The sequence below is a fragment of the Polyodon spathula genome, chromosome 4, assembly GCF_017654505.1.
Source record: "Polyodon spathula isolate WHYD16114869_AA chromosome 4, ASM1765450v1, whole genome shotgun sequence".
Lineage (NCBI taxonomy): Eukaryota > Metazoa > Chordata > Actinopteri > Acipenseriformes > Polyodontidae > Polyodon > Polyodon spathula.
Window position 1 is genome coordinate 20,865,805 of NC_054537.1, and position 27,285 is coordinate 20,893,089.

General features: G+C 35.9%; 1 protein-coding gene across 1 annotated transcript in view; it reads right to left on the bottom strand.

Annotated features, from left to right (window-relative positions):
- Positions 1–27,285, bottom strand: part of LOC121313803 (growth hormone-releasing hormone receptor-like) — a 39,991-nt gene that overhangs the window by 6,434 nt on the left and 6,272 nt on the right. Inside the window, exons 3-9 of the mRNA XM_041246597.1 lie at positions 24,438–24,545; positions 22,931–23,028; positions 19,273–19,370; positions 7,175–7,307; positions 5,158–5,311; positions 4,543–4,603; positions 2,969–3,038 (exon numbers count right to left, since the gene is read on the bottom strand). Coding sequence (XP_041102531.1) covers positions 2,969–3,038; positions 4,543–4,603; positions 5,158–5,311; positions 7,175–7,307; positions 19,273–19,370; positions 22,931–23,028; positions 24,438–24,545 — 722 coding nt within the window. The remainder of the gene's footprint in view (positions 1–2,968; positions 3,039–4,542; positions 4,604–5,157; positions 5,312–7,174; positions 7,308–19,272; positions 19,371–22,930; positions 23,029–24,437; positions 24,546–27,285) is intronic.

Sequence of the window (27,285 nt, forward strand, 5' to 3'; positions counted from 1 at the left end):
TTCCCACATTGCAGCTGGGTCACTATCATACTTTCTGACTCCAGACACGCTTTCAGATGGTACTTTTTGAGTAACAGCTTCTTTCTTGCCACCCGTCCATACAGGCCAGTGTTATGCAGCGCTCTTGATATGGTTGACTGGTGCACCATTACTCCACTCACAGCCACTGAACTCTGTAGCTCCTTCAAAGTGATTGTTGACCTCTCTGTAGCTTCTCTCACAAGTCTCCTTCTTGTTTGAGCGCTGAGTTTTGAGGGACGGCCTTTTCTTGGCAGTGCATGGGTGGTGTGATGCAGCTTCCACTTCCTAATTATTGATCCAACTGTGCTCACTGGGATATCCAAACACTTGGATATTATTTTGTATCCTTCCCCTAATCTATGCATTTGTTTTACTTTCTCTCTAAATTCTGTAGAATACTCTTTGGTCTTCATTTTCCTTCAGATTCACAGCCTTAAAAATTATCCTTCAACAGTAGGGTTTTTATCCAGAAAATGTGACAGCAACTTTAATGGTTCACAGGTGGAGGCCAATGGTAAGGTAATTGTGTCCTCGTTAGGGCAATTTCTTTCATCGGTGAAAACTGGGAGCTTCCACAGCACAGGGGTTGAATACTTATGCAAGCAAGATATTTCAGTTTTTTATTTTTCTTTAAAATATTTCCCAACATAAAACCAATGTCACCTTACAATAACTGATATTGAGTTTCAGTGTTTAAAAATAAAATATCAACCAGAACGAAATTTCAATGTACCATTTGTAATTCGGTAATATGAGAGAATTGGTCATGGGTCTGAATACTTTTGCAAACCACTGTATATATATATATATATATATATATATATATATATATATATATATATATATATATATATATATATATAATTGTACAGGACTGTATACAATTCCAATTGAATAAAAAACAAAACAACTAAACCCCCTACAAGAAGATATCTTTGGCCAGCTTACGGATAGCACTTAGAGTGACTGGCAAAGCTCTAAGTTCCTCTGAGTTTAAGATTTCACCATCCAAGCGGACGATGAGGTAAACAGACATCCTTTGTTTTATCCCCTGCTGTGTTGGCACTGAACACTGCTGGGGAAAAAAAAGACTGGACTGCTGTGCTGTAAGTAATTCAGCTTGGGTTGTCTGTCAGGACAGTACCATTAAATAAAATGTGCTTACTAAGGTGTGTCTACATTAGTTTGTATTACACAGAGGATTGAATCTGCAGTCTCTTCGGAGGCGTCACATGTACATAGCCAGAGCTGCGTGTTTCTTTATTTATTTTTTGAACAGGGGTAGAAAAAAAAAACTTTACGTTTCTTTATTGAGAGCTGTGTTTATTCGAGGGTGGCATCCATTAAAAAGCTGATATATGAGTGAGGTGTTAATTTGAGGGTGGCGTTAATTCGAAGTAATACTGTAATTTAAGAAGCTATTGGGCATCAACTGAGAGAGACAGGAAGTCTTGGAGTTACATCCTTTCTGGAGCACCGACATCAACTCATAAACAAAAGGCAGAAACAACCCCACTACTCACCAAACAGTGCCACCTACTGCAAAATCTGTCCAACGGTGTAACCAGCCATTTAATTAAAAAATTTATATTCCCTGGTACAGTCAACTTCATGAGACAAATACTGAAAATATTCTGATAATTTATTTGAATTTATTTAATTTAATTATTAAAAATGTGTTTATCTATTAAATTCATTGGAACTATTACATGTATTGAAACTGTTTTTTATTAGTGCAGTAATATATTTCGGGAAAAATAAACCTGTATTCATTTTTTAATAAAATGCGTCTATATCTTTATTTCCAAAAACTAGTAACCCATTTTATAAGTGCAATAAGACACTCCAGGGTGTTGGTTGTGCTAGAATATGCACACTTCCAGGGGCTAAAGGCTTTGCCCGTGGGCGTGCAGTTATTCTAGTACAACCAACACCCTGTCGTGTCCTATTGCTTACATATCAACACCCCCATGTGACCTGTTTTGACCAATCAGACAAAGTATTTAAAAATACCCATTTTATAATACAAAACAAAGCACTTTAATAAAGTATTTCACAATTCACGTAACAGCATTCCAGAAACAGTAATTTTCAAAGTAATCTGATATTTTTATTTATTTTTTGGAAGCGTGCATGTTTACCTTAAGGCAGAAACAACAAAAACAAAGTGCACACACAAACACAAACTGGCTTTAGCGGTCGGAAAAAAAAAAAAAAAAAAAAAAAACAAAAAAAAAAGGCAGTTACGTGAAGTTACAGTATGTAACATGTGAAACAGAATTCACCAATGCACCATTTTTATTTTATCTGCAACTGAATCCATTCAATCCTGCTAAGAGCTGAATTCACTGTTTTAGGCCCATAATAAACGTGCATTGATTAGTTTCCATCAGTACTGTTCAGTTGGTAGCTGCACATGCAAATGACACATGCCCTAATAGATCTTACAGGATTGGATAGGACAGCTTTTACTTTAATTCTAAAATTCTGGCCACATAAATTATGATCTAAAACTGAGTTTTAGTACACATACAGTTAAAGTTGCGACCACAGCTTCTCCTATAAACATGCAATGATAAGGAAAACACACTTATTATGGGACATTGTGTTTAATAGTTACGTTGACAAAACTGTGAGTGGTTTCTTTTTAACAACCCTCTATACAAAGCAGTGATTTCACTGAATCTGAGTTAAATTAAATATAATACGCTAAATACTTAAATCATAGCCTAAATAAGTTTTAAAAAGTGCATGCTTTTTTGGTAGACTTCTACAATTCCATGTTGTTACAGGGCATTTATCAGTCCAGTGACAACAGCTCCTTGGTGTTATTCAATCCACTTAAAGGGGTTTCAGAGGCAATCATTGTTTATGGGTTACAGTTTGTGAAAAACTGTTTGAAATATCTGATTAAGCAATTAAAGGAAACTATATGTGTCACACTTACCCCAATAGATACAACAATAGGCCCCTTTATTATCCACCAGAATGAAGAAATCTCATTTACATCCCAGCATCTGGAAACAATATGAAACAATATTCAGGTCTGAAGGATTAAGAAAGGGGCCATGTTAAAGCTCACTAGGAGTACAGTCATAATATTTGCAATTGCATTCATGACTGCCTTAAGCGAACAACCCCTCCTATTAGATGGAAATTTAGAATGGTTTGTCTGCCTCTTCCTGTGAAGAGACATTATTGTCTTTTGTAGGGAAATTGATCAATTCCTTTGATATCATATAACAAAGTCCTGTTTTTCACATCATTGCATTTTCTGTAAAGGGTGTTGGTTTTCACTAGCTTTGTCTTTTGAGTGGGAATTACATTTCCTAGATTTTAGGTAACAGGATGCAAGTCCATTTTCAAAGAACTGTGTGTATTGTAGCATGTAGCATTTCGCAAGAGGCAGAAAACAAAGAGACGCTAGTTTCTTTTTCAAATCCTTTCTCTTTATTTATTTCTCTGGATGCTTTCTCAGCACCCAGACCAGAGACCACAGCTCTGTCGGCAACACAGGATTCACACACAGGAACACAGCAACCATAGCGACCAGCACATTAACTATTCCCAGAACTGCACTGCAGCACCTTCCTATAGGCTTAGCAAATACCACTTATGAAAATAGGGTACCAAGCTTCAGACACAACCCATTGGCCCTCAGCCGCACACCAGGTCCAATGGGCACAGGCAGACAAAAAACAACCAATGAGGAGGCACACATAACAACCAATGAGAACAGACCAGGGCAGACAAACAAACAGCAGGTCACATAGTACACACAGAAAAGGTAAACAAGCAATGGCAGAATACAGCGGGGAGGGAATAACACACACAGCGTGCAAACACAAACAGACAGCAGGGAGTATGGTACATAAATACATATGCACGGATCACTACATTGCCCCCACCTTAGTCTCTTTTTGACCCCAAAAAGGCTGCAGGGAGCAATGCAGCACATGGCCGTATTCGACCACATCCCCCCTTGAAACACAACCCCACTGTGGCCAGTGTTCAATGTGTGAGTAGTTGTACAAAAAAAGAAAACCCTCAAAAAATCGCTATACACCCTACAAATATGTTCAAGTAACTTTCTTTATGGTTTGTTGTGATTAAGAGATACATATTTAATTGTTAATTGTTACTTCATTTTGGTATATTTCATCTCTAGCCTTTGATACCAAAATACACATTTCAGTATATTTCAGGACCACTGGACACTAATATGTGATTTATAGGGTCCTATTTAAAAAGCTGTAACTCATGAAATATTTAAAGAATGCTTTTTTTAAATAAAAAAAGCTTCACATTCATGAAATATGTTGTTAAATAACCCAGCAACACATAATAAATAACAAACTATTTTAATGTAACTGTATTAAATCGTATAAATGAGTTAAAGCTTTGTGTATATGGGCCCATAATGAGAAATAAAACAAATGTCCGGTACAGCTTTTAAAAATACTTGAAGTACTGTGAAGAATATTGACAAACAATTTAAAACATTGGTGGTATTGTACTTACTCAGTGTCTTCAAAATACATCCTGGAAATAATCCAAGCAATTATACAAATTGTTGGAACTCCTACAAAAAAAGTAAGAGTATTTAAACTCATTTTAAAAAAGGTTACAAATAATAACATTTCTTGGTTTGTAACTAGCTTTATTTTTTTTAAATACCTAGGAGTAAAATGCTTTGAAAATATTTGAATATACTGGTCCTCTACTTGTATCACTAAACCCCCAACACATTCCCCCCTTCATTCAAAGTAAGAAAGTACAGACTGCAGTGCGAATGTCATTGTATTGTTTGTTTGTTTAGCAGTATGATCACATTTGAAATACACTGTGTCTGATCTCCATAGAGACAGGGAGTCACCATCAATAGTGGATGTGTATACATATGCTTCATCCACAAGCTTCCCCCATTTATACTAGTGCAATTGCTATTTATGTTTTTAAACCTACTGTATAATGACACAAAACAGTAATATACTATATAAAATAATTCTTAAATAACTTGCAAATGCTTTAAAATGAACAGTTAAAATGTAAATGTACCCAAAAAGCGATAATAAAGTAGTGAAACAGAACTTCCTATATCAAAGTACCGCAAAGCTCTAGCATAGGACCACTTACCCCAGCCCAATAGAACAAACCAACGGAAGTATTTTCTTCCACGATGAAAGAATGAGAACAAAAGTGAGTTGAGGTAGAGGGCTTCAACCAACAGCCAGAAGAAATTAGTCATTACACAGTAATGACATAAAACTACTGCTGCCTTGCACCCACCCTGTATAGATACATACAATGTATTAATTGTAACTATTTTAACAAATGTTTTACTTTCCATTTTGATTTAAAGTTTACTATGGTATGCCATAGTAAAGGCTTTAAAAACATGATTTGAAGTGTCCTGAAAAACTAGAATAGTAGTTTGTAAACAAATAAAGAAGTATGGTAAAGCACGATATGCACACAAAGAAGTGTAAGTATGGAGAAAAGATTGTAAACAGCAAAAATGTACAATGACAAAAATTGTGATACATGCCTGGTTATAATAAAGAGAATGCAACTTATTTTCTGAGGTTAACTAACATGACAAACTAGACTGTATCTGGACGAAATGGTCTGCGAGACAATGTATAAGGGCCATTTGTATTCTAGTCAGGGTGGGAAACAGTGCCATCTTGGCACAATTAGCATCGTTCCATGGGTCAAAATGAGTCAAATTCAAGGAACAAATTGCAGAATTACACTTCCTTATCTACTGTAATCTTGTTGCAAATTGTGTGTTAAGAAATACATATCATACTACATCAAAACAAATAAAGTAAGGGCCAATAAATCTCCATTTAGATGAATCAATAAACCCTTTGCTTATGGTCCTTAACATCATAGCATTGAACCTGCTGCTGAAAAATATTTTATTACAAACAACTTCTATTATAGTAATTATAGTAGTTATAGCCTTTCTTAAATATACTGATTTGAAGTTAAGAATCATCCATCTTTTACCCTGCATATTTTTTACATTTCAGTGTAGCGATTCTGATAGTCACAATGTTCAGTAACCAACAAGCTCATATTGACTTAGGTAGCTGAAAAAAATAAACTTTATTTAATTAGTAGCAGCACTAACATGCACAATAAGGAGTCTCTTTTCTGCTATGTGTGTCTCTTTTCTGCTAAAAAATAGTTACATCTAACTAGTTACATCTGCTAAAACCCTGGTTAGCCACAATTAGGTATGAAAAATTGAAACGTGACTAATATCATTCTAAAATCTTACAATGTCGTCATAAACGCCCTTTTTAATGCAATGCACTTTTAATTATTAGTACATTCTTATGATGCATGATCTATGAAATATTAACAAAGCCCCTCCTTGATTACCATAAAATGACACTGACTATAGTACGATGACAGTATGATGACATCACTAATTTTCAAAAATAAAATTTCATTCTGGGTGCCAAAAGTCGTAAACATAGCCAATGTAACTCACTTTACTCAAAGGTTAAATTGTGGCTTCACTTTCTGTTGCTAATTTTTTTTTAATTTTTTTTTTTATACAGAGTTTAATTGGCCCTTGCATTGTGACAATCATAGAGTGCTACCTATTTTATTGTAAATGTAGCTATTGTTACATTGTTTTTATTGTTGGATAATTTACGTTTATTAATAACATTTTGCTTCTGGTAATGTGAAGCCCAAGTATATCAGGTACTTTTTGTGGAAAAGAGTCATTAGACTTATTATAAGCAGATGAGCAATAGTGGCCACAGAATTAAAATAACAATAAATGCAATCCAGATCTAATATCGACAAGTATGCTGAAATAAAAAACTTGAAAATGTTGTGTTTTTTTTTTTTAATAGTGACATTTTAAGGGCATTTTCATTTGGGGGACACTAATTGTTAATGTGAATTTAGAGAGATGTACCCAAAGATTTAAGAAAGGAACGGAAAAAAGGAATCAAATTAAATGGTACAATTTAATTTGTAGAAGCTAAGTGCACGAGGATGAGAGGTAGTGGGTGGTGCTATAGAAAGGATGTTGATGGGTCACAAAAGTCAACATTAACACAGTCACAATCATACATGAGATGTTTACTGTTCATGGAGATAGAATACCATAAAATCAATAATTTACTGTAGAAAAGGTGCAATGCTCAGTTTCATCACTTGCAAACAGGGAGGCATCCTTAATAAAAACTGCCACAGCCCTCAGGATGAATGATGCGAAGAGCTGGATGTGGACATAGTTTCTAGCACAGTGAAGACTCCTGTCAAAAATAAAATTAAAAAAAAAAAAAAAATAATACAATAACTGGTGAGTTCTACAATAAACACAATTTTTGATGACAGTGCAAACCTCTAAAACTAGTCAAGATTTCATTTAAATGAAAGTAGATGTTGAACTTGCTGATTTGAACTCGGCTCTCGCCAAGATAAGCACCATCTAAGACGTAGCTTTGCAGTAAACTAATGTGATCCATCTGCATCTCCATCCATTTGTGTTGTTTTCCATTTGATGATGTAGATATTCTTCTGTCTGGTGTTGATTGCTGAAATGTAATGCTGGCTCCAGGGATCAGCTCATTTTGCCTCCCCAGCGCATCAGCACACACAACGGCTGCGATGCTGGCTCCGGGGATCAACCCAGTGCAGTCTCCCCAGTGCATCAGCATGACAACCATCTGGATTGAGCTAAGTAGGGTACATCTCTGGGGTCTTCAAGTGGGCACCTTCCATCCTCTGTGTTTCGTTGACTAGCCCACGACACCTCAAGAGGGCTCAACAGTGATTCTGGCGTCCCAGCATCACCCCCCCCACCCAATCCTCTACTCAGCTCAGCCCAGCTTACTTACCTGTACATCAGCGTTGCTTTCTTTCTATTGTGCTTGAGATCCCCAGCCAGAAACTTTCCGTCTCAACCACGATAAATTCAGATAAGTTCTTCATTGTGCGACGCAACTCTTGGCCACTGAACCCGACATCTCTGAGAAACCAGGTTGTGGAATGTGCCACAAATCCTCGACAACCCACCTCCATTGGGAAAACTCGAACCCTCCATCCTCACTGTTCCTCTTCAGCAGCTAGTTGAGCATACCAAAGTTACTTCCTCTCATATGCCTCAACCACAGCATCTTCCCATGGCACTACCAGATGAACAAGGCGTGCTGATCCAGACCACAAGACACTGTCTGGTCAAAGGTTAGTGGTGGCAATCTCAGTTGGCAAAATAAGCCGTTGACCAACTTCTGCCAGCATCTTCCAGTCTCCAGCAGCTTCCAGTTGTCCTGGGCGAGGCTTGGGAACACATTTTCTTGGTGGTTGCTCTACTTGATGGAGAAATATTGTCGTTTGTGTGTAATGTGTTTGCCCCTGATTTTGACAAGACATTCATCACAAACCGGCCACTGCTCTATAGTGCTTTTTTTGGTAACGTAATTTGTCCCATCCTTTCCCGTTTGCTTTAGTGTCAGTGGTCAGCATACCTTTTGAAGTGTGGCCTGCGACTCAAAATAACCAGGCAAGGAGAGGTTTATTTGAAATGTTTCTCATATCAGTCTCATATCTTGTAAAGCGCTTTGTGATGGTGGTCCACTATGAAAGGCGCTATATAAAAATAAAGATTGTTATTATATATATATATATATATATATATATATATATATATATATATATATATATATATATATATATATATACAGTGCCTTGCAAAAGTATTCAGACCCCTGACCAATTTTCTCATATTACTGAATTACAAATGGTACATTGAAATTTCGTTCTGTTCGATATTTTATTTTAAAACACTTAAACTCAAAATCAATTATTGTAAGGTGACATTGGTTTTATGTTGGGAAATATTTTTAAGAAAAATAAAAAAATAAAATATCTTGCTTGCATAAGTATTCAACCCCCACACATTAATATTTGGTACAGCCACCTTTCGCTGCAGCTTTAAGTCTTTTAGGGTAAGTATGTACCAGCTTTGCACACAGTGTCGGAGTAATTTTGGCCCATTTTTCTTGGCAGATTTACTCCAGGTTGTTCAGGTTGGTTGGACGACGCTTGTGGACTGCAATTTTCAAATAGTGCCACAGATTCTCAATGGGATTGAGATCAGGACTTTGACTGGGCCACTGTAGGACATTCACCTTTTTGTTCTTGAGCCACTCCAATGTTACTTTGGCCTTGTGCTTGGGATCATTGTCCTGCTGAAAGGTGAATTTCCTCCTAAGCTTCAGTTTTTTAGCGGACCGAAGCAGATTCTCTTGCAGTATTTTCTTGTATTTTGCTCCATCCATTCTTCCTTCAATTGTAACAAGATGTCCAGTCCCTGCTGATGAGAAGCATCCCCACAGCATGATGCTGCTACCACCATACTTCACTGTAGGGATGGTGTGTCTTGAGGCATGGGCAGTGTTAGGTTTGTGCCACACATAGCGCTTTGAGTTTTGGCCAAAAAGCTCTATCTTGGTCTCATCTGACCACAAAACGTTTTCCCACATCGCAGCTGGATCACTCTCATGCTTTCTGGCAAACTCCAGACGTGCTTTCAGTGGTACTTTTTGAGTAACGGCTTCTTTCTTGCCACCCTCCCATACTGGCCAGTATTATGCAGAGCTCTTGATATGGTTGACTGGTGCACCATTACTCCACTCCCAGCCACTGAACTCTGTAGCTCCTTCAAAGTGATTGTTGGCCTCTCTGTGGCTTCTCTCACAAGTCTCTTCTTGTTTGAGCGCTGAGTTTTGAGGGACGGCCTTTTCTTGGCAGTGCCTGGGTGGTGTGATGCAGCTTCCACTTCTCTGATTAATGATCCAAACTGTGCTCACTGGGATATCCAAACACTTGGAAATTATTTTGTACCCTTTCCCTAATCTATGCATTTGTATTACTTTATCTCTAACTTCTGTAGAATGCTCTTTGGTCTTCATTTTCCTTCAGATTCACAGCCTTACCAATGATCCTTCAACAGTGGGGTTTTTATCCAGAAAATGTGACAGCAACTTTAATGGTTCACAGGTGGAGGCCAATGGTGAGGTAATTGTGTCCTCGTTAGGGCAATTTCTTTCATCGGTGCAAACTGGGAGCTTCCACAGCACAGGGGTTGAATACTTATGCAAGCAAGATATTTCAGTTTTTTATTTTTCTTAAAAATATTTCCCAACATAAAACCAATGTCACCTTACAATAATTGATTCTGAGTTTCAGTGTTTAAAAATAAAATATCAAACAAAACGAAATTTCAATGTACCATTTGTAATTCGGTAATATGAGAGAATTGGTCAGGGGTCTGAATACTTTTGCAAGGCACTGTGTATATATATATATATATATATATATATATATATATATATATATATATATATATATACATATATATATATATATATATATATATATATATTTTTTTTTTTTTGTAAATAAATAAATAATAATAACAAATAATATATTTGTGGGAACTGTGATGTGGAATGTGAACATGCCTTAAGTTTAGGACTGAAAAATATTGATATATATATGAAAAAAATACATACAAAGTTATATCATACTTGATAATTACTGAAAGTAATTTATTCCAGATTGTTTTTACATTTGAATATGCATGTAATCATTTGTTTCAGAATTTGCTTATGTTTCAAACACCATACAAGAAGAAAATATTCTCTTAAAAAAGACATGGGGTTGTTTTCTGATCACAGCACAAATGTGAGTGCAAGCGTGGCACATAAATGGAGCGAAAACATAAAAAAAAAAAAAAAATCTGTCCTGAAATGGTATTCTGAAGACACGTCTTGCGCCATTATAGAGTACCTGCCCCATCGCTATGGGTCAACATAAATTTCAGGGTGTGGTGGGTAACATATTCGCCAAAGCAATTCTGATGACAGCGCAATGGAGTCCCAACTAGAGCACTGTGTTAAGAGCCGCTGAAAGCAGGTTTATTTAGCGGTACAATCAGGAACTTTGACAACTGAACACACTATAAAAAGCAAAGTAGTCCTAAGTAGCAACTGCGTGCATTTGGACTGACACAGGAAGAGGAAATCAAAGAAAGAAAAAGAAAAGATAGAAAAAGATTAGAACCGAATAAATGACAAAACTTAAGAAATTAACTATTTTTTCTTAAATTAATAATAAACAAATATATGAGGCACTTTGCATTGCACAACGTCGCAAGCTTATGATTTAAATAATTTTGCAAAGGACCAAGGGCCTCTGACTTTCTTCAGCCCTCCTCCACTACTTCCTCATTTGCATCCTTTCTCTAACCAGGCATTCAGTTTCCAGCTGCCGTCTAGACTTTCCTTGCTCCTTTCCTTTCATTGCTTTCTGTTTTCTACTCCAAACCTCACACACCCATATGCGTAGATGGCATCCCCAAACTTTCTACTGTTGGTACAGTAGTCTGGAAGCAAGCAAATTGTTCTCTAAGACAGAGTTTACCACTGGACACAATACGCCGAGGCCAAACACGATGTGAATCAATAAATACAAATGTATTTAGTACTTATGCCACAGAAATGAACAGAATAAGAGAAAAGCAACAGGCAGGCATATGTTTATAAACTATAATAATAAATTAAGTGACAAACTTACATTAATAAACTAACAGACAAACAAAATTGCATATGGTAACAATACAGCAGCAGCTCAACAGTAATTATGAATACGAAAATTAATTTGAACACAAGTTATTAACACAGCACTGCCCTAAACGTTAAATGCAGCAGCAACTGTAGATTACTCATGCAATGCAAGTCAGTTTTGGAAAGATTGAATAAACCATTTGAATTTGAGTTTGATGATGAAGAGTTATCAGGTTACAAAACAGTACTTTATCAGTTTTGAATCAGTTACCAACGAATTGCTATTGGTGCCAAAAAAGAGTTATTTTAAGCAAAGTTCCTGTTCCTTTAAGCTGGGCATTTACAATGGGAAAATTCTGTTTCACTCCAAGCTTCCCTAAGCAGAAGTGTTCTCTTAGGAGGTGTTCCAAAACGCAGAAACTACTGTATCCCCAAACTTTCCTTTCTACTGTTCCACTTCACTTCTCCAACAATAAGCAGAGATCTGTATGCACTGTGTGCAAAGCCATTTTCTCAGAGGCTCTTGGCCACTTAACCCTTGGTTTGAACTCATTAAGATTCCTTTCTCTCCTAGGTTGAAATATCTAACCAGGCTCACCAGGATCATTGGTTTCATCTGTGCTCCTATTGAAACTACACTCTTCGATAACAGGGGTTGTTGACCAGCTTCGTAAGAAGTACGGATCAATGCGAGGCCTCTGCCTCATCTTCCTCAAGCATCTCTCTCTCCCTTGATTATTCTTCAGACCTCTGACCATTGTCACCTTGATCCAGCCGCAGGTACAAATCTGGAGTGCCACACCTTGTGCCAAGGCTCTCACTGCAGATCTTGAGGGGTTGTCTGTTGTAAAGTAGGATATATTCTCGTGTCCAATTCCTTTCCTAATTCATAATCTGTTATCCAAACTTGAGTCATCTTTTGCCCCCACTTTCACTGACTCACAGGATATGTTTCTTCTTACTGTATTAAAAACCTCAAGTGGTGTTTCCAGCATCTCATTCAATCGAAAACCACAGAGCTGGATACTGCTAGCTAGGGTGGCTAACCCTACCAGCCCCAATGGGGTCTATTTCCTCTCAACGTATTTCCTCATGGTCTTTCTTTCATCACCAGCTGCACTATTTACAGAAGCCACTGGATTTATTCCAGATCTTCCTGATTTTCTGTTATTTACTTAATTCTAATATTTCAGTGCTTCTGTGCTTTTCCTCTGCCAGGTAACATGATGATTACTGAAGTGCAATGCTGGCTCCAGGTGTAAGTCTTTTTGTCACCTCCCTGGCACATCAGCACACGTAACAGTGGCAATGCTGCCTCCAGGGATTAACCAAAGCGAAGCCTCCCTAGCGCCTCAGAATGGCAAGTGTCTGGAATGGGCTAGATGGGGCACTTTGCAAGAGTCATCAGGTGTGCACCTTCCATGTTTGGTGTTTAATGACTACCCTACAGCACCTCAGGAAGGCTCGACAGTGATGCTTGCATCCTAGTACCACTCTGCTCCACCCCCCACCCCACCCAGCCTAGCCCAGTTTACTTCCTTAGCCATCCATTCCTTTTAATTGATGTTAACTTAAATGGAAGTTATTGGAGGAATCTGAATACAAACCCAAATCATGACAAAAGCAAAGAAATGGGTTGAAAGAAAGACAAAAAATTGATTCTAATGCAATAAAAAAGCTTATCAAATTAAGGTCAACTGGGATGGTCTACTGTTGCACAACACTGGCAGAATCAACATGCTTGTCCCTTTTTCTGTCTCTTTCCATCATCCTATTGGTAATCTTAAATTCATTACATTGACATGTGGCTTCTGGGTATAGTTAAATGACACACCAGGTTTACTGAATTCCCTGGATCTCATTTCAGTATTCTTCGTAGTCCAGGCTATTCACAATATTTTAGATTATATAAAAGTCAAGAGAAACTTTGAAATAACCTTCTATCACTCAGGCTAATAATAACATTTCAGAACATGCAACAGTTATGGAGACATTAAGGGTCCTCAATTACGAAAGGTCGCTAAACTTTATGATGCGTGATAATTGCAATTAGTGTGCTCGTTAATGGTTTCCGTATTTACTATTGTAATTTCATTCATTATCGCGATACTTGGCATATTATGGCGCGCATTAAATTTAGTGCCTCACACTATGGTAATCATATATCAAGATATTTGCACTGTCACCCTGATCCATGGAGCCTGCTCTGCAGGGTGACAATGCCGACAAGGAAGAGATCAGTTTCACCAATCAATATTTCTCAAGTAAGCAGAACAAAAAGAAAAATATGCCATTGCATGACTTGACATGACTTTTATTGTACATGCATTAAAGTAGAGAGGATTAAGGCTTTTTTTTTTTTTTTTTTTTTTTTGATTGATATGTTGATATTATTTTTAGAAATAAAATTGGGTCAAAGAGAAGAATAATATTGTTACCGAGGTTTTGTGATTACCTCCATAAGAATATTTTTCTTCTTCTAGGTCTTTGTAAGCTTTACAAAAGGTTTTGTTAAAAATATGGATTTTTTGATTCAGCTGGTAATTCAAAAATGGTACGTGCTCCCTTTTTATATGCAGCTTCAATGTACAATATGGTTCCATTAGTTCTTCCCTGAATTCAAACCTCTTGTGGATAATTAGAATGCAGTACTTGAGAATGAAAGGGTTGTGTATGCTGTTACTTTGTACTTGTGGGATCAGTAATTATTTGTCACAGAACTTGTTGCAAGGATTTTCACATGATTTTGTAATAAATCAACTTATTTGGTTATTTATAGAACATATTGTTCCTCTCCAGCACAACACTTTCCTCATGTTTCAAATGTACTATTTGCATGTATTTATTCTTTGAAATCGTCTTTTTTGCAATGTTTTCATTTTAGAATTATAATTGGTGTTTTTTTTTTTTTTTTTTTTTTTTTTTTTATAGTCAGTAAGTAATGTGCTAATGAGAATTGAGTACATAACTTGGAGGGTGCTTCCTCTCTTTTGAAGTAGTTACATGGGTTGTATTTTGTCAACAGCATTTAGAAATGTATAATACTTTAATTAAATAGTCTCTCACCTTAACCTTTTTACTACGGATAAAATAATTTTTCTCTGTCCTCATAACTCTACATATATGTACTCTTACAATTATATAACATACTGTAATGTATTCATTTCACTTTGCAGCTGGCTATATAGCCTAATAACTATGGGCCTTAGTTTCAGCCCTTGAATGAGGACTGATAACACAAGCCAGACTGAATGCACACATCAAGTTAAGTAAAGTTCTGAATAGACAGAGATGCTAAGGTCAGAAAATCCAAATGAGTGAGATTTGAAAAAGAAAAAGGAGTGAGATTTGTGAATACACCATTAAAACGGATTGTCACTTATTTTTCTTTTAGGAGTAAGGATTCTAAAAGAGACATACTGTGGAAAATAGGTACTGAAAACGACAGCGTAAAATAGTTTATTTTATTTCTATTAAATAATCAAATGCTAGTTTCATTATTCCTGAAAAGATGGGAAATTGTTAGGTAAGGCCGCCACTGTGACTTACCTGACCCACGTTCTGACAAGGCTTTCCAGCACACACTGCTTAACTGGTACAGTAGGTAGGGTCACTTCAGACAGCATGTGTAGTCATAGTTGGAATATTAACACATCTGGAGTGACACAAGTGAGATCATGCAACACTCGAGGCAGGGGTTGTACCGACAGACTGGAGAATTGCGAACATAATACCGATCCATAAAAAGGGAGACAAAACCAAAACCAGATAACTACAGATCAATACGCCTGACTTCTATTATAAGACCCAAAATGGAAAATTACCTATATATGGTAACAGTATTCTGGGAGACAATCAGCATGGTTTTAGGAAACGGAGATTGTGTCTAACTAACCTGTTTTTTTTGAGGATGCAATGTCAACAATGGATAATTGCAAAGCATATGACACGATTTATTTAGATTTCTAGAAAGCTTTTGACAAAGTCCAACATAAAAGATTAATTTTCCATCTGAAAGCAGTAGGGATTCAAGGAAAATGCATGCATATGGATTAGGGAGTGGTTAACATGTAGTACTAATTAGAGGAGAAACCTCAACATTGAGTGAGGTAACCAGTAGAGTACCACATGGATCAGTATTAGGTCCTCTGTTCTTCCTAATCTACATCAATGACTTAGATTCTGGTATAATAAGTTAAACTTGCAGGCAACACACGTTGCAGAATCAAAGGTCATTCAAAATGATCTAGACAGCAATCAGAACTGGGCAGACACATGTGTGTAAGGTGAAAGGTACTGCAGACAGACAATAAAAATCTGCATTATACATATCATATGGGATACACTGAAATTGAAGAAGGAATCTATCAAGAAGACCTAGGAGAAAATAGGAGCCACTTTTTTACACATAGAACTGTGGGAATCTGGAACCAACTGGAGATGGTGAGAAAATTAAAACTGAGCATATTGTGAAGGTTGTAGTAGGAAGCGTAGTGAAGATAAAATAAGTATATTGAGGGAAATAGCTATACTTACTGTGTGGGGCACTTACCATGTTTAAACCATGCCACAAGCATCTTTGTTTTTCTTTTTTTTTCAGATATAGTTTTCTGTTCTTTGTTTTGGTTAAAGAGAAAAAATAATGCCTTTGTTGTTGTAAACTCCAAAAGTGGGTAAGAAAGAAAACAAAGAAAATCTCCTAGTTGAACTGGAACACGGCTAGTAGTGTCCAATCAGTATTCAATAAAATTGTGCCAAACCGGTGTCACGTGAAATGAGGTAGTGTTTGTCTTTTTCAGCCTTTCTGCGCACGCGCAAATTTTATAATTTAAAGGCAAGGTTATCCCATCTCCGTTTTCTGTCTGTAAACTTTAATTTAAAAAATTGTTTTACTTATAAAAATGTTGTCCGGATCTTTATTAAAGCTAACTTATGTGTGGTTAAATGGAAAACACATTGTTATAATATTAATAACACTTTTTGTTGTATCATGTTGTATTTTATTTAATAATAGCGGTTAACTTTAAGCTAATACAAAGACGTGGTCGTGCGATGTGCGACTTATTTTTATGGGCATTATATTTGTGTTAAACCGTTATGATCACACTTTTTAAATAATATGACAACATCTATTATTTAACATTCCCAGTTTAAACCATCATTGGAGTTGTCATTTTAAGTTTGTAATCGCCGGATATTTACTTTATTGGTTTTCTTTGTACAAATATTACCGAAAATGAAAGATAGGATAGTCTGTATATTGGTTACGACATATCAGAAACAATTAAGCATTAAGATTCATTTTTATGTGCAATTTGATTACACTATGTAACACAATTTTTGTTCCTGGGTAGTAAGTGTTATTTCCTAATTGTTTATGCCTCAAAAGTATAGAAAATGGCTATTATTCCCCACAAACTTTGCTTTTGCGACAAGGACAGTGATATTTCACAATATCACTGTTTCCAATGGGAAAACGGGCAAATGCGTGTCTTTTCGTTCACATAAAGTCAGAAAAAAACAACATATGAATCCAAATTAACATGTATTTATACTAAAGTAATACAAAAATGACTACAGAAGATTTAGAAGTGAGTAGTTTTTCGAGATTTACGATTATACTGTAAATACAGTATAATCGTAAATCTCGAAAAACTACTCACTTCTAAATCTTTTGTAGTCATTTTTGTATTACTTTAGAACTAAACAAACAAACAAAACCACATCACAAACATCGATCTGTAAGTACTGCACTCTAATTTATCATTCATAATACAGGTTGTATATACACGTCCATATATATGAAGTCTGCGTGTGTTCTTCATATAATCGTATGAAAGTATGTATAGGACGACAATCGTTTTGTGGGTTTCTCAAATGATCTATCTATATATCTCTTAAAACATATTCCCACACGTAGACTTGATTAAAATGTCAAAAACAGTATTGTCTGTGTCAATAAAAGTGTTTGTACCCACTTCAACCATAACATTTATTAACAAAAAATTCAAAACAACCGAGCATTTTACCGTGAAAATAATAACTTAGTTAAACTTGAGCCTACATAGAATAAACGCTTATATTTGCTTACGCCACAGTATGATATGACACATTTTTTAAAGGAAATAAACATTTGGCAAGTAGTGATTTTAACTCTGCATAAACATAAATTACACTGACAAAATAATGTTTTTAAAATATTTATTTTTGTTAAAAGCCACACTGCACATCCAAACAAAGTGAGCGCTTTATTTTAAATAAAATGTATTTATAAAAACTTAAATGTACATTTACATTTCGATAAATATGACAGATGTTACTTTTTTAAACTGAAAAATAATGTCTGCAATACACTCCGATAAATATGATGTCAAACGTCACATTTTTAATCAAATAAAATAGGGTCTGCAATACCGGTTTTCGTTTCTTAAAAAAATACACATGGCATCTGTAAAATCTTGGATAAATCTCCACAGAACCTTAACTTTAAGTTCTAAAATCTGCGCATGCGCAGAAAGGCTCAGAAAGGCAAACGCTAACTTATTTCACGGCTAACTTATTTCTTGTGACAACGGCATTTCAGCCCAAAACCCCTGGTCTTCTGTGTCTTCTTGCTCTTCAGTCCATCTGCTCCTGTTACAGACTGATTGAGCTGATAAACAACTGTAAAAAAACGGCCCTAAAACTGACAACCAATGAGGACTCGTAGTGTGCTGAGGCTCGAGAGGCTCGCTTTGCCATTTTCTGTGTCTTTCTTGCTGGCATTTCTCAATCTCATGCCATTGCTGTGCTCTCTACGTCATTGCTATTTCTGAAACACTAAAACTTTTTTTTTTTTTTTAAACACTTGCTTATTGTTTGCATTATGCAATTATCCCAATTAAAATGCAATGCACAATGAACTTTGGGACCACATAGCTTTATGCAATTAAGCAAATTATGCATTTAGCCGATATGCTTTTAACCATATCATACAATCATAGAAAACGATACACTAAAAAAAGGGACCAGCTGCATGCTATGCAATTAAGCGATTTATACAATTATCTAGTACTCAAATAAGTGGAGTCGACTGTGTGTGTGTGTGTCCAAAATCCAAACCATAGTCCAAATACCTTTTCCAATAATTTGTTGTCCAGTTTCATAGTACTAATAATAATACATTTGCTCATCTTTCTTCCAGCTCTCCAAACACAACTCCTATCATCACCCTGTACAATCAGAGGCAGTTGATATATATTCATTATAGCCTGGCTAAGGTCCAAAGAGGTTTCCACCAGCCAGCCGTCTAACTGGTCAAACTGAACTTAACCAAGTGCACCAATTGAAATGTCTTCACTGGAATTCATACCAAAAATAAATAAATAAATAAATACATTGAGACAAAAATAGAAGCAACATTGCTACATGGCTCAGAAAATAAAGATGATATGATGTTAAATATTTACAGTGGGTGATCCAACAGACATTTGACATTGCAAGTCAAGGAACATTCCTAATTCCATCTGATGGTAATAATCAAGAATCACACCGGTGATTGACTATAGCCAAGGATGTGAATAAAAATAGCACCAATAGCACTTTTAGATGTTTATTGAAAATGGAGAATGTTTTCTTAAAAACCATGTCTATATTTGAACAAACTTACCTAAACATGAGTAAAATAATCATGGCAGTGGTAAGAGAAAAGATAGATGCTCCATATCCAACTGTGTAAATCACTTTCACTGTTGCAAAGTAGGACTCCTGGAATACAAGGTGTAAAGCTGTTAGGGTTATTTTAGATCCCTCTGATACATTTTTGCTTGGATTTTATTAACAAGGATGATATCAGACATTTGGGCAATGACTGTGTAGCACTCTAGCTGTTGATCTAGACTGCAGTTTATGATTATATGACTGAAGTTTGTAAAAATGTTGCCTTTAAAGCAGAAAATTATGTTTTGCCCTTTTTGGCTTGTAATAAATTAGCTTTTGGTTTATAGTTCTGCCAAATAGTTCCTCTAGAACAGTGGTTCTCAATCTGTGGTCTGTTGGCTCCTTTCAAGTGGTCCGTAGAAAAGTTTACAGACTCCATTGCAAACCTAAAATTTGAAACCTTAAAAACTCAGCTACAGATGCAGGAAGACAAGGCATACATGGAGAATATCTCGGTGGGTTAATTACATTATTGTTTAATAATTAATTTAAACAATTCATTAATTTGAATAATTACAATAGTTCAAATTAATGTGCGTTAATCAACTTGAATGAATAGTATATGACCATTATCATGTTAGATCACTGACTAAATAAAGACAATCTATTAGTTATTTGTTAAATAATCTGAATATTCATTCATGTTAATTAAGACCTCATCGTAATCACTTTATTTAATGATGTGTATAAGATTGAGGAATTACAGTGAACACACAAAACACCCTCAACCATAACAAGGTAGGGTAAAATATCATAGCAGTTTATTAGATAATGATACTAATGTTACAGAAAGGAAAAACTTAGAAAGTCATCATAAGGTAACAGTTCACATACACACCAATGCAGCACAAGTGAGTACTTATCCCTTGAATGTGTATGCTTCTATATATGTTGTTTCTCAATAATGCATTTAAACTATAGTATAAGTGGAATCCTATTGCTTTCCTAACATTCAATAGAGGTTCAGCATTTCATTCTAATCTCAGTACAGTCACTCCTTTGTCTCAATCTCAGTCCAGGCTGCGCGGCTATTCTAACAGGTGATGACGTCACTCTGCTGGCAGTTCCCTCAGCTCAACTACACAGACCCTGTTTCTACCACTTACAGGTAATATAACTTTAGTTAAACCCAAGCATTTATCATTTAAATGCAAAACAAAACTTTTTTTTTTTTTATTTGTATTCATCATAATCTGTGGAGCTGTGGTGATTGTCTGTCTGTCTGTTCTGTCTGCCACACTTACATGTGTACATATGTCCAGATAACTGCTTGTCTAATTGTTGTGATAAAACTTGCTAGGGACCTTATTCAGCAGAAGTTATTATGTGTATCATTATCTAGAAGTATATAGAAGATACTGTCTGTCCATCCCGTTGTCTGTATGCCACACATTTTTACTCCTATCAAGAGAATCACTTGTCTAATCTTGATGACATTTGGTAAGTAAATTAAGTATTAGAATATAGAAGTAAATGCAGGCTGTATTTACTGTAAATACCCAATGTATTCTGGTAAGCATAGTCCTGCTTCTCTTAAAGAAAAGAATGGTACCTGAGACAGGTAAAATGTACCATAATGCATTGGGTTGCGAGTTAAAAAGCCTGAACTATCCCAAACTGTCCCACTGAACACCGAGCCATATTGTCACCTTATTAATATATCATATAATTTCATTTTTTATATTGTACTGTGGAAATAGACAATCATAACAATTAAAAAAAAAAAAAAATATCTACCACTCAGATAGCATTTTGTGCTAATGTATATCTGTGGCAAAAGTGCCCGTCCCTGTGTGTATTTTGTGTTGTGTGTTAATGTTGGTGTATAGTCAGTGGTACACAGGATATAAACGGGTCTGGGTAACACGGGTGTTTAAAATGTATATTTAATATGTGAGCACGGGGAATTGCACTTTATTAATTCACGTGCAGTTGTACTGCGACTCCAATTGAATGACTGATTAGCAATCGAGTCTCGGTACAGCTGCATAAAAGCAGCATGTTTTCACTCTGGGTTGTGTGTTCGGTGAGTGGAGACGGAGGTAATAATAATAAAATAATAACGTAAAGTAAACTATCAGCTCACCGTGTTTGTTTAGTGTTAGTCTGTTTATTTTGGCTACCAGTGCCGTGTCCTGTGTTTTTGTTTGTCAGCTTCCCCAAAACTCCACCTCTCTGTTTATTTCCTGGTTCCTTTTTCTGGTCTGATGTCCCCCACTCCAGCTGTCTTTGTGACAATATCATTCTACCCTAGGGATTTTTTTGTATTACAAAATTTATCAGGCACCTGTGTCAATTATCCAACTCCCTATACATGTCTGCCAGAATTGGAAGCTGGTAATACAAGCATATTCCAATAATTTGCAATGATGGTTTAAATTGAAGATGGATAGCTTTAAAAGTGGCTCATTGGGGGAGTTTCCATGTGTGTTCTAATGTTTCTTGAAATATTGTGCTCGAGCCGAATGTAAAATGGCCCTATACATTTCAGGTTTCCTTGGCTCAGCTTATTTTACTCTTTTCACCTGACATCATTCAAATGAAGGGGAAAGGAGGAGGTTGATATGCAAATTAGCCATGTAGCATTCTCCTGCTGTTTTCGCAGATAGCTTGGGAAAATGTGGTTTCCATGCACAGGGAACAGGTACTGGAGAGAATCTCACCTAAAAAAACATAGCTGTCAGGTGACATCTTGTTTGAGTGAAACTTTAAAGCACAGTGTTAAGCTCATGTAATAAAGCTGTGATTTGTAAATACAAATGTATTGTGGTTTGTTGTTTTTTTTTTCTGCTACTGTACAGTGCTTTGCGATACTTTTGTATAAAAAGCACTATATAAATGCAATAAATAAACGCCTTGTGCCTGGTGATTTAATAATATATTTTACTGCTCTGCCCAGATTGTTTTTCAAATGTGCATTGGTGAGGTGGCATATCCTTAGTAGTAAATAATATTCCAACTAATTTATCACATGACTTATTAATTAAAGAAAAAAGAAAATAACTGAAACTGTCCAACCCAGCTACAGCAGATCACCATGGCTGAAAACCGGCGGAGACATAGGATTATAAAGATCTGTGCCGGACACGTTCCATGTGTGCTCCAAGGCTGTCTGGAATGGTAGCAGTGGACATTTCATGTGAAATGTTGGTTTCCCTGTAAAAATGGGCGTGGCTTTCCCATGTTTTACTTTGTCATGGTAACAGGTAAATGATTTACCCTATCCCTCTCTGTGGTCGTTAATTCCGGCTACAAATCTGATCCTGTCGAGCTGTTTTCCCAAACGTGTATGCTCTGTGTGGCTTTAAAATCAACTTAGAAGTCATCTACACTACATTAACATAAAGTACCTAGTATAACGACAATCAAACCAGGTAATTTAAGTAGTCTCCAAACGAACAAATTAAAACCTAAAAAATGACAGAAGCACAAGTGGAGCTAAACAATATATGAATAAACACAATAGTATACTATTTATATGTACCTTACTTGGTCATTAAATAACTTGATGAAAAAAAAAAAAAAACTGGGAAAACATATCAAGTTAATAGATTTGAATTATGTTTTCTTTATATCTGAATATATAAAAGATGTAAAAATGTACTCACTCTCTCTACAGGTATCTCATCTTCAATAGTACAGGCAAGATAATATGGAGGGAATGGGTTGGACCAGCCGTTAATGGTACAATTTCTGCTTACTGTACCTACAAGAAAAGTCAACTGTCATTATTGTGCAGGTACAGTTATTTACAACAGGACACATTTCATAAACACGTTTGTAAATGGTAAGATTATTAAGAGTATTGTTTTTATTTCATGTGTACATGTCATATATTAGATTTATATTGAATTCGGCTCCTCTAGTTTAGTATTCTCATGTTTTCTTTGTCCATTGTCAGTTTGTTTTAAAAATATGTTCATCACATTAGAGTCCATTTTTCTGGGCAGTGCATGTCTAGTCAAAGAAGTTGTAACAGAAACAGTGTTCAATGAAGAAAAGAAAAATATTATAGACACATTTTCTATTAGGATTTTTTTTTTTTTCTAAAAGGTTTTGATCCAACCATAGGATTTCTAAAAGGGGTTCTAAACAACATTTTACAATATATTTTCTTACCTCTTATTACTATGTCACATTCAATACATTGAAGATTTTTTGGTTCTTTGTATTTTACACAATAAAGTATATATATATATAATATATATATATATATATATATATATATATATATATATATATATATATATATATATATATATATATAAATCTTATCTTATGTATTAGCATCAATTAAAAAATATGTTCATAATTACATTATATAAATTAGATGTTTCTCGTTGATTTAGTGCCCCATCCAAACAAGTGTCTGGGAGTAAATATGAAAATGATAATTATTTTTAATATAGAGACTATAGTGATGGAGTAATTGTGTGGTACAGTTTTTAAGACATGAGTTTACTTTCTGGGCAGTTTTGTGCAGGTTCAGGATTGTTCACTATAGTGGGAGTCATCATGTGGTATAGTTTTTAATACCTTTCCATTGTTTAGTGCCAAATCTTATATTTCTTAACCTTGGATTTTTTAAAAAAATTTCCCTTTCCAAACAATCTGTCTTCAATTTCCAAGACATTGTCAGCTATTATTATCTCCTTTTCAGTAAAGTTGCCCTATCTATGCTACTGAACACTTTGAGACATTTTCTCACCTCGTCCGCAAATACACTGCATCAGCTGGGTGTAAGCTGAGTTGCGATTAATTTCCTGTTTAGATTCAATTAAATGTATTAATTTCTGCAACCTTGCGACATTAGCATTTTCCCTGCAACTCATTTGAATTTCACAGACTTGCGAATATATGCAAGATATCCGCAATGCAAGCAGAGTTTAATCAAAGTTGCATACACTAACATAATCTCTGACTATTTTGCTCATTATTCCTTCATGCGACTTTAGGAAGTTGAGCGGGTTGAGATTGAATCTACAAGGACTGTGCGATAAATACCATTCTCCAACAGCTTGAAATAAAATACCATTACAAAATCTATTTTCATTTTTAATAACGTGTGCATTTATATATTGGGCATGTGATCAACAGCAAAGATAATAAGATTACCTGGGTTTTTCATTAAGTAGGAGAAAACTGGAGGGCAGGTGACATTGACTGTCTCACCAACAGTAGCAAGAGGCCAGCACACCACTGCATCCCAAGTTTGCTCGCAGCCTTCAGAAAACAAAGAGAAATAAAACATGTTTGGAGTCTTCAATCATTTTTCTTATTGCTAAACCTCCATACTACCCACTCTTGGAAGGTATTTCACATCAATCACAACCTAAAGCAGGTATCAAACAATGCATTGTTCTACATTTAAACAGCCTGTATCACATCCATATAAAATATAACGATATTTGTAAGATGTATTGGATCTTGCTGTGCTGTTTCCTATCTTCCCAGATCACTTGAAATAACTTTCAGTAATTTGGCAGAACTATTAATTGCTTCAGGCAACTCTGATCACTCAAACGTTCCACTAAGCTAACTTGTACAGACCGCTGATGCACAGGTTTCTTGACTGTAGACTGCATTGTGTCACATGCAGCAGTGTATGCTAGTCATGTGTTTCCCCATGACACCAATGGCAATAGGAATTCTTGCTGTTAATAAGTGTCATCTGGGATGCGACTCAAGAATGAACTCTATGGCCTATCAGTTTTAGATATGCTTTATATTTTTGTATTTTTAGACACCTTTAAAATATAATTTTAAAATGTTCAGAAAATGCCTACTGCAACAGTAACTGTATACATTGAATACCGAGACCTCTTTGGTTGTATCAACCACAGTGTTCGGTTGTCATCTCGTGCCCTGTTCCTAACTAAAAGCCTGTTCATTCCGAACTCTACTGAGTGAAAATGTGGGAGAATGGGCACTTTTATTAATTCATTCTTTATGTTAAGGTTATGTTATTCTAATAAAACAAAAGACTTATAAACACACATTTGAATTATTAAAATATCAACCAACTCTGAAGAAAATGTATTATTATTTATTATTATTATTATTATTATTATTATTATTATTATTATTATTATTATTAATAATATTGACACTTTTAATGGAATATGTCTAGACTAGACATGGTGTTTTATATATTGTTTTGCGTAAAATGTATCCTTTTATTCTTGACCGTGGTCAAGACCATGTGTATTGAAAACAAACACCTTGGTAAATAATTAGCAAATGCTTATAACAAACATAATTCAAATACATTCTATTGTCGCTATTCATTTGAAATGTTGTTGTTCTCATCCAGTGATAAGGCGGCCGTATCAGAGATGCCAACTGCTATGATTTGGCCGTAGCAGCTAATATTTTGGAGGTTCTGCTATTGCGCTACGTCGAAGGGGTATAATACTATGATTTTTAAATAAATAAATAAATAAATAAATAAATGGTGGATACTGCCTGAATGTTTATGAAATATAATTTCAGTGCCATGTGTGTGTTCCTGTTTATTTATTTTTTAATTAATTAATTGTTCTTAAATAATGCTGTATTTCACTGACAGTTTTCGTGACATTTTAACTGACATACTAGAAGCTCTGAGTCGGGTTGCTTAGTAACCAGTTTAGGGGTCCTTCAGAAACAACTGTGCAAATGTCACCCTGCTATCATTACAATCACACGTTTAGTTGTGTTGAACTTTACCAACACAACTTGAAATTCCACCTTAATTTATTATTAAAAAAAAAAAATATATATATATATATATTTTTTTTTTTTTAAGTAAGCTTTTTTCACAGTTTAGCTAATGATATTGAACTAGCTCGGTTGCTTTACTTTGCAATGCAGCTGTTCGCACTTTAAATAAATTGACAGCACTGAAAAAATTGAAACATACATGCAGTGCAACTCTGCTGCTCTATTATGTCAACTGTAAATGATATGTGATCATTTGTAGATGAGCCCTTGCATATCTATAAGTACCAGTGTGGTAATTGGGAGATAGTCCCTAGAGTAGTAGGGACATGGCCGTTTCTGTGTGCGTTACACAAAATAAATAAAGAAGAGTTATAATTCAGTTCAGTGATTATTTATTGAACCCAACAACAAATAGCAACACGACATGGTGTCAGAAGAGGAGAAATGAAAAGTGTGTGTATGTGTGCATGGATTGCCTCGCCCTGTGTGATGCACCTGCCTGCGTTAACCTATTTTGCTACAATGGTGTCAGAAGTGGACACAGGTACCCCAGCACACACTAGTTGGACTGTAGCCTAGTGAGCAAGTCCGGGGCGGACTTGAGGCTGGCAGGGGAGAGTGTAGCGTGCACGGGGGTAGGCAGCAGCAGGGCTGGTAGGTGACGTAACCACACACAGAGACATGAGCCCGATATCTCTATGCTCCTTGCAAAGGACCTGGCTCTTTTGTACAGCAGTATCGGCGCTATAATTTAGTGCGAAAGGCCACACCATTTCACCCTTCCTCCTTGATTTTGAACAAATTTACTGTGACTGCTCTGTGATTTTTAGTACAAATTTCCATGACAAAATCCCAGCCTTACTTATCAGTTGTTAAAATAGGAATCACAAATCAAACAAAAAAAATGTCAGTTTCTTCCATTTAAAAGATTGAGAGGAATTTACCACAGAATGGTCATTCATTAAAAGAAGTCGAGTGTCTCAATCTTTGCTGTGAATACTGCCGGACAGACTTCTCTGTGAAACATGGTGGGTCTGTAACAATCACATAGGTACGAAACAAATACCAGCAATAAGCAAAATCTGACACTCCTCATTACTGGTTGGCCAGGGTGTCATCGGCTCACCGCGTACCAGCGACCCCTGTAGACTGGCCGGGTGCCTGCGGGCTTGCCTGAAAGCTGCCCGGAGCTGCATCGTCCTCCAATGCTGCAGCTCTGGGTTGGCTGCATGACAGGCCTGCAGAGTAAAAAGAAGCAGTC